Genomic DNA, 9,067 nt, shown 5'->3' with positions numbered 1-9,067 from the left:
TGCAATATCTTTGGAAAAGGAGAGTCTTGTAGCAATGGTTAAGTTGTCTCGTCTGACTTCTAGGTAATGGGTTCATGCCTTGGCAACTGATGCATTTATCAAATTAGGCTGCCTACATTATATTCTTCGGATGCTGCCTTTCCCAGATCCTACCTTTACGTGGAATGCTTATGCCCTTTCTCTAACTAATGTCTTTTGCATTTATCTATCGTCTTTTGGCATACATTGAAATAGATTTATTATTAACATATGGTTTAGCTCTTTGGCTTGTTCAGAACATTAGTTTGAGTCAGTCAAATACCGTCAGTTCATTGTATATTTCTGTCTTTCTTCCTTATTTTATTAAACAAACTGCTTGTTCCATTTTCTTCTGTTGCTCATAACTTTTTTTTACCTTTGGATTTTGGCAGGTTGCAGGAAATTTTGGCCCTGCATATTTGCTGAAACTATATCTTACTGGGGCAGTTGGTGGTTCCATTTTTTACTTGGTGCATAAAGCCTATAAGTCACAAACATCAAAGGTCCAATTATGATTAAAACCGAGTACAATGCCCTTTTAGAAATTAATCAATTTATTGATTTGAAGCCTACCCTAGTACCCTTGCAATAATATACTAGAAAAAATTGCTCTCTCCAATTACAGTGTATTGGAATATGAATTTCTAGATTTTACTTTCATGTTGGTATTGCTGTAACTTTTAAAACTTACTGAGATAAAAAAGTGCATTTGATTTAGAAATGTGATCTATGAACTATTATTTGAAAGATGGAATGGAAATATTCAATGTATAGATAGATATATTTGTGCCTAAGGATATTTGTGATAAAATTCACCAACATAGTAATAATTAATGAAAGTAAATACTTGGTTTCTTTGCCACTAGAACTTGCAAATATTTGGTTGAAATTTCCTTTTCTAATCTTTTAGAAGTCCTATAAACTTCTTTTAATGAGTCTTAATGTTTCTCTAAATTTTGTTTTCTACAGGACTGGGGATTTATGAAGCATTCAAGGGATATAGCATTGGTGAGCATTTAGTAACTATCTGTAGAGAGTATAGGCCCTATTTTGTGATAGTAGATTTTCTTTGTTTGACAAGTTGATGATTTCATTTTACTTGTGGTTCTAAACTTTCTTCTCTTTTTCCTTTTTTAAAATTTTGTTAATTTATTTTTTAATACTTTTGTGAGGATTATAATATTATATAAAAGTTCTCCTAATTCCAGAAAAAGCCAACTTCTGTTGGTATATATTAAAACATTTAAAAATGGTTCTATTGACTTTTTTCAGATTATCAAATTATGTTTGTATTAGCATAAAAAAATATTATTTGCTTGTAACCATTTAAAGACACTGCTTGATATTCAAGTTAACTTGAACTTGGCAATGATTAAGGGGGCAAGTGCAGCTGTAAATGCAATTGTGCTGCTTGATATATTCCTCTTTCCCAAAGCAACCATTTACTTGAACTTCCTTATACCAGTTCCTGCAATCCTATTGGTAAGCTCTATACAACAATTTTTGCTTTCTCAAAACTGTGAAAGTGGATAAGTGAATGGAAAAGATATATTTCTCATGCATGTTTTTCTTTTGTTTGTAAATTTATGTAATTAAGGGCGCGCTCTATATCGGAAAAGATATGCTAATCATGTTCCAGGTATGGTGAACTCTCTCCAGGCTTACTTCGTTACACTTGGAGGGTGTTTGCGAGTTTTAACTTTGAAGGATAAAATCTCTGTTGCTCTTCAAACTCTTCCATTCCATCAATTTCTCTCCAAAATTTGAACTCGCAAGCACACTCTTCAAGTAATTACCTTGTTGGTCCTTGTACATTTTATGAATAAAGAGCTAATTACAAACTTTTAAAACATTGGTACTTGGGATATACTTGGTTGGACCATAAAGAGTTGAAAGTTGTTACGAATGAACTCCATGTGTAATTTTACATTTTACTCATGGAAATCATCCATAAAAATATTCACCTTATTTTTTCTTTACACCACCAATCAAACATACTGTTTTTGAAATTTTCAAACAAGAGTTACTACGGATGCTAGAATACTTTAGATACATTGTAATATCCATTCATTTTATTTAAACCCCATTCCTGTTTATTAATTCAACTAAAAATTATTGTTGATTTTTCAAATTTTAGGGAGACAGTTACGTAGCAGGATCTGCACATTTGGGGGGTGCTGTAGTTGCAGCTATTGCTTGGGCAAGAATTCGGAAAGGCATATTCTAATTTTATTAAAATAACTTTTTTTTCTCTCCTTAATTGATGTTGATGTTGATGTTGATGTTAGGGGAAGTAATGTTATTATTGTGCTAATTGTGAATTGCTAACTGGAGCAAGTGCAAGTGCCTCACAAGCAGCTTATCGGTTAAAAAATGTGTTGGTGCTTTTGCATGATATACTTAATATTTTAGTCTCATTATAATATAAAAATGAAATGTATTCATTTATTTGGATACAACTAAATTTAGGTTCAAAAATTCTCCGCATGATATTTAGGTCCCTTTGATAAGTTCTCCTACGCATAACAGAAGCAGCTACTGCTGGATTCTCTAAATCAAAGTACAAGTGTTATCTACGTTAAAATAATAAAAAAAAAAAAAAACAGTTCAATTACACATCCAAGTATTTTTGTATCCAAGTTGGTTCAAACTTAACAAAAACCACTTTCATCACACCAGTTGGTATCACATGTGCGTTTCAATAATGCAACTGCTTTGTCTTTATCTTTTCTTTCTATTTCTCCGTTTCTTCCTCCTTCTTTTTTAAATTCGTGCACGTAGGTTCTTCTTCTTTTCTTCTTCGCGCATTTCATTATCGTAATTATCAACATCAATATTTTGTTAACAAAAACAAACATTTTGAATTGAATTTGAATTTATATAGTGGACAATGTTCGGTTCATTTAGTATTATACAGTGGTTTCGCTTTAACAATATTTTCAATTCATTCTAGACGCATGTGTTTTTGAATTCGAATTTATATAAGAAATAACATAAGTATCCAATAAAAATGAAGAAAAGAACAATGTTTATAGAACAATAGTTGGTTTTATATTGTGATGATGGCAAAGTAAAGTTATTTACATATTCTCTCATTTTATAGTGCAATTAAAACTATGCATGATTTGAAGAATAAGAAGCAAATAGCTGGGAGACAAAATCTTTTTTTTTTTTGAAAGAGGAGCTCAACACGTAGAGTGGAGCATAGAGAACACACATAGGTAAGACAAATCAGACAAAAAGACCAACACAACAATGAATAGTAACATATATCCCTTTGTTATAGTTCAGAAAGGATATGTTGATAATCTCCTCAACTCCTTTGTCTTTATTCTAGAAGATCCTCCTGTTCCTTTCCAGCCATAAGTTCCAAGTAATCGCACAAAAGCACACCATCCATTTCTTGCACTCCGCCTTCCTTTGTGATGTCTCTGTCCAACTTAAGAAGTGCTCCTTCAACGTACCCAGGCAAGACCATTGTCTACCAACATACGATAGCCATGCACACCAAACCTGCCAAGAAAAACTACAGCCAAGGAACAAGTGGTGATCAAACTCGACATCTGTGTTACATAAAACACACAAGGTACCTTGTTGGTTAATAGCCCCAAGCCGACTCAGTCTCTCCTTTGTGCTGACTCTGCCAGTCAAAACAAACCAAACAAACAACTCCACTCGTGGCGGGACTAGACCTTTCCAGATAGTTTTAGTAAAGCTATAGCTTGTGATATCCTCCGGGATCATTTCCGCCTGCATTACCTGCACAAATGAGTTAGTTGAAAAAATACCATGTTTATCATATTTCCACACAACTCTATCCTCTCTGTCTTGTGCAAGTCTGACCAGCCTTAATGCATCGTGTAACTGGTTCACTAGATCCAACTCCCATTGGAACAATTGTCTTCTCCATTGGAAGTTCCATATCCACTCTAACTCATCCCAAAACCCATAATCCCCTATCACTAATCCTTTTTGGTTTGAAACAGAGAAGAGTCTTGGAAAGCGACCTTTCAATGGACCTCCAATAAGCCAGACATCTTCCCAAAAGCGAGTACCTCTCCCATCTCCCACCTCCATGGACAAACCAGTAATCATCTTCTGCCTCACTTCTTGATTCGTGAACTATAGCTGACAAATATCCCTCCACGGTCCCCCCCGAGAAGGTAATTATTGGTTGGCCAAAGGCACATTTGGATCCAGGTTATTACATGAACAAACGACCTTCTTCCACAACGGACACTCCTCCTTCGAAAAGCGCCACCACCATTTAAACAAAAGAGCTGTGTTGCAGATCAAAGCATCTCCAACTCCCAATCCGCCTAGCCTTTTAGGAGCCTGCACCACTTCCCACTTAACCATAGCCATACCATTCCTCCCATCCTCCTTACTCCAAAAGAATCTTCTCTGCAAGGAAATCAACTTCTCTGCGACAGCCTTAGGCATCTTATATAGGCTCAAATAATAAACTGGAAGACTATTCAACACAGATTTTATAAGCACCAGCTTACCGGCTTTATTGAGAGCCTTGGCCTTCCAAAGGCAAAGCTTTTCCTCCACTTTGTCTATTATCGGCTTCTACGTCTTAACCAATCTCGGGTTTGCTCCTAGTGAGATACCCAGATATTTCACTGGAAGAGTGGCTTCTTTACAACCCAACACCCTACACATACGTTGTACCCACTGCTCGTTACAGTTAATAGGAAACAAGCTAGATTTATCAAAATTAATACTTAAACCTGACATCAACTCAAAGCAACGAAGCAGCCTCCTGTAATTCTTGATGGTCTCTTCCTCAGGTGGGCAAAACAAAATTGTATCATCTGCGAACTGAAGGTGCGACAATTCTATATGATCTCTCCCAACCAACAACGGTGATATACGATCATTTCTAACAGCCTCTCCAATCATCCTATGTAGCACATCAACAACAAGTACGAATAGGAAAGGAGACAGTGGATCACCTTGTCGCAGTCCCCTTTCCATCTTGAACGGCTTAGAAGGCGAGCCGTTAATCAGCACTGACATAGAACATGTACCAACGCACTCCATTACCCAACCCCTCCATCTTCGTCCAAACCCCATCTTTTGTAGTACAAGGTCCACAAAACTCCACTTGACCCTATCATATGCTTTCTAGAAGTCTAATTTTATAATTGCCGCTTCCTTCTTCTTCAGTTTGATCTACTGAACAGTTTCGCACGCGATAAGGGCCCCATCATGAATCTTCTGTCCTTTAACAAAAGCACTCTGTGTCTCTCCCACTAGTCTTGGCATAACTGCTCGCATTATCCTAACCAGTATCTTCGAAATCACCTTATATACACACCCCACCATGCTAATCGGTCGCAGATCTTTGATTTCCTTTGCACCAGTAAACTTAGGGGCCAGCGCCACCCACGTAACATTAGCATCTGCTGGTAACTTTGAATATTGGAAGAAATTCAGAACTGCTGCTGTAAATTCAGAACCAATAGCATCCCAGTACTTCTTTATGAAGTTCATGTTTTAGCCATCACATCCTGGAGCCTTAGATGATTCACAGTCCCACACTGCCTCTCTAACCTCCTGAGATCTCGGTTGCACCTCTAATGCCATAGTATCCCCCTCACTGATTACATCCACCAGACCATCTCTGAACCCCACCAACGATGACTTCTCTTGATGATACAAATTTCTATAAAACTCGTTGATGGCAATCTTGATCCTAGCTTGATTTCTTATCAGACGTCCATTAATAACCAGTGCATCAATTCTATTATTCCTCCTCCTTTCAGAAGCTAAGTTGTGGAAGTATCTGGTATTTTTATCCATGTCCCTCGCATGTCTAGACCTCGACATCTGTTTCCAATGTAGTTCTTTCCTCACATACCATTTCTCACAGCACACAACTAATGCCCTTCTTCTTGCCTCTACCGTTCCATCATAAACCCTGTTACCCACCATGTCATCTAATTTCTTTATCTCTTCCTCAAACTTCAAAATTTTCTTGTCCATGTCCCCAAAATTAGCTCTATGCCATCTTCCCAGAGGACCCGTCAATGCCTTCAATTTATCAGTAAATTGTACCTCTCCTAACCCTCTCCATTCCTCTTTAACCATCCTCAGAAAACCTTCATGCGTGAACCACAAATCTAGACTTCGAAACAGTCTCGGGCCGTCCCTTAACCTCTTATCCTCCACTATAATAGGACAGTGATCTGACAAACCCCGTGGCTCCCCTCTTAAGCGAGAATTAGGGAATACATCAAGCCATTCCAGGCTAACCAGGGCTCTATCAATAGGGCTACAAGATCGCCCTCTAAACCATGTAAACTTACGGTCAGTAATCGGCAAGTCCACTAAACCCATGTCATTTATCCAGTCCTTGAAATCTTCTGCCGATGAAGGTAGCCTATCAGTGCCGGGAGACAAAATCTTGATTGCTGATATTAATTATAGTTATAGTTATTATTAGTGTATAACTTGTTGTGCGGAAACTAATATTATTGACAAGTCATTTAATTTGGCAGCAGTTTTCTACACATTCATTCCCAATTTTTATTTCAAGCTTGCTTGAAATTTGTGGAATCCAGAGTATAGTTGGGTGAGATTCATATATGGTGTTTGATTCATTTAGTATTATACAATGATTTTGTTTTAATAATTTTTTTGGTTCATTTATAGTCCAGGTGTGTTGTTGATGAATAATTTGTCCCAATAGTTAGAATGGCTTTCAAGATAAATTGAATAGAATGGAATAAAATCTAATACAATTGAATAAAGTAATAATAAATAATTTCATTCTTTTTTGCTAAAAAAGACTCAATCATTAACAAAAACACATCGAATTTATTTTTGGATTCAAATGAATCTCAATTAAACTAAGAAATAAACCGAAATTACTTAAGGAATAAAAAATTTGGTCAATACTTATCAGCAACATCAAGTGAACCTCAATTAACACACAAATGAATCGAAATAAATTAAGAAATAAATCGGAATTTTTTAATGATGGCAGCAGAGAAAATCAGAACTAATAAAGATGTTCGCAAAATGTTGGTATTATTGGTGATGACGATAACGAAAAAGAAAAAAAAAGAAGACGCAACATTGAAAAAGAAGAAGAATCTGCGTGCGCGAATTTGGAAGGAAAATGAGAAGGAAGAGGAGGACAAGAAAATAGGGAAGAAGGAGAAGGAAAAAGAAGCATATAATTTAAAAAGTTGTTATAACAACTTGGTTAGACTTAGTTAAATATTTTGCTTAGCTTAGATGCAGAACTTTATTCTTAAAAAAAAGTGTTATGTGCATTAATATTATTTCTATGTATAAATTTAAAATAATCATTATTACTGCATATGATATTTGAATAACACTATTTACCAAAATAATAGAAAATAGATTTTTTTTTTATAACTTACAAGTATATTTATTTCGATAAAAATGTACATATTATATTTTATTAATTTGTGTTGCATAGGTAAATGATTTTTACTCGTGTTAAGTATATGTTTTAACTTTAATATTTTCAACGTTTTTAAAGTTTATTCTTAACGTTTAGTTTAATTTTATCTTTATGTTTGAAATATGTTGTGGTAATATTTAAAATTAAGGTGGAGAAGAATTTGTGAGGTCCAAATTCTTTTGGATAAAAGTTTCAATTTATTTGTCAAAACAGTAGATTATTCAACTTCTTCGCCTAAACGATGGTAAAGTATTCTGTAAAAGATTTTAATGCTTAAATTAAAAAGAATTTATATCAGAATTGAATGAATTAAAATTAAGAAATACTTCAATTTGATAAAGTATTTATTTTGTTGGATTTGTTAGACTTCTATGGACCCTTTATAAATTCAGACTAGTAAATTTGGATCATAGTATTATCTTTAGACCATGCAAAATACATTTTACCTGTTAATTCTATTTTTATTTTAATTTTTTTTTATCATGCGCATGGACGCATGGTACATATTCTTTATAAATTCAGTAAAAAACTTTACTATTTTCCAATTCTCCTTTTCACTAAAAAAAATTATACTCCAAATATTATTTCTTGCTCTCTCCATTTTTTCTAAAATTTCTGAACTAATTCTACGATCTCTCTACTTTTTTTGAAATTTCTAAACAAATTATTTGAAAATTCTATCGAGGCTCTCAAAGTATAAAAGTAGGGTTATGTTAGGTAACTAACGAGTTTCTTGAACAACATTAACAATGGCTTTAAAATTGGCCCAATTTAAATAAAACACATTACACCCCAAATTACTTACCTAAATCTTAATATTAGAATAACCATCTGCACACCTAATAAATTGAACATCCGATATATCCATTATTCACATTGTTTAATATTTTCATTGTCTACCTATACTTTTTTATAAAAATATTGTGATATAAAAAGGATTGAATTGTAATTACCTTTAACTTTAATGGATTTTTAGTAGAAAGCTTTATAATCATATACACAAATTTTAAGGATGAATTAAGGTAGGTAAAATTAAATTTAAGATGTTATGTGTTACGGACTGCCAAGTCCAGCTCAAGAAGTCACCGGGTCGGGACACTGCCCCGCCCAGGCCCAAACCTCTAGCAAAGGAGTTCAACGGGTCGGTTCTTAAGACCCGACCTAGGGCCCGACCGACCTACCACTTGGGGCGTACCATCGCTCGGGTCGGTACCCTCGGGGCAACGCCCAGCCTCCCGACTTGAAGTCCGGGACGACCTGCCCACATGGAATACGACAGCTCAGCTCCTCGATCACTGGGCTAGGCCATCACTAGGCCCACCCAACGTAGTATATAAGGGGAGAGGACAACTCTCCCCCCGAGGTACGTCACCATTCTTACCTAATATAGCCACCCTCTGGTACGGACTCCGACATGATCGTCGGAGTGTCCTTGCAGGTGGCCACCCCCCTTTCTTTTCCTGCTTCGTCCAGCCTCCGACGTCTCCAGCACGTTCTGATCCTCGCTCCACGTCAGCTCGGAGTCTCTCCCTCTCTCCTACTCATCACTACCCGACAACCCGAGAACTCCAGGTAACGAACATTGGCGCCATCTGTGGGGAACCC

General features: G+C 35.9%; 3 protein-coding genes across 3 annotated transcripts in view; 1 reads left to right on the top strand and 2 right to left on the bottom strand.

Annotated features, from left to right (window-relative positions):
* The window catches only part of LOC107634697 (RHOMBOID-like protein 12, mitochondrial), a 5,047-nt gene extending 2,557 nt beyond the window's left edge, over window positions 1–2,490 (top strand). The window contains exons 4-8 of the mRNA XM_016338128.2: window positions 411–521; window positions 988–1,026; window positions 1,396–1,500; window positions 1,616–1,657; window positions 2,156–2,490. Coding sequence (XP_016193614.1) covers window positions 411–521; window positions 988–1,026; window positions 1,396–1,500; window positions 1,616–1,657; window positions 2,156–2,245 — 387 coding nt within the window. The 3' untranslated portion in view covers window positions 2,246–2,490. The remainder of the gene's footprint in view (window positions 1–410; window positions 522–987; window positions 1,027–1,395; window positions 1,501–1,615; window positions 1,658–2,155) is intronic.
* On the bottom strand, window positions 3,347–5,100 carry LOC107611646. The gene is made up of 4 exons (XM_016313554.1): window positions 4,689–5,100; window positions 4,240–4,484; window positions 3,609–3,777; window positions 3,347–3,471 (listed from the first exon to the last, which is right to left on the bottom strand). The coding sequence occupies exons 1-4, from the start codon at window positions 5,098–5,100 to the stop codon at window positions 3,347–3,349; spliced, it is 951 nt and encodes a 316-aa protein (XP_016169040.1).
* On the bottom strand, window positions 5,524–8,878 carry LOC107611636. Its single transcript, XM_016313545.1, has 2 exons — window positions 8,857–8,878; window positions 5,524–6,440 (listed from the first exon to the last, which is right to left on the bottom strand). The coding sequence occupies exons 1-2, from the start codon at window positions 8,876–8,878 to the stop codon at window positions 5,524–5,526; spliced, it is 939 nt and encodes a 312-aa protein (XP_016169031.1).

This window comes from Arachis ipaensis, chromosome B01 (assembly GCF_000816755.2).
Source record: "Arachis ipaensis cultivar K30076 chromosome B01, Araip1.1, whole genome shotgun sequence".
NCBI lineage: Eukaryota > Viridiplantae > Streptophyta > Magnoliopsida > Fabales > Fabaceae > Arachis > Arachis ipaensis.
This window is presented reverse-complemented; position numbering and strand designations above follow the sequence as displayed.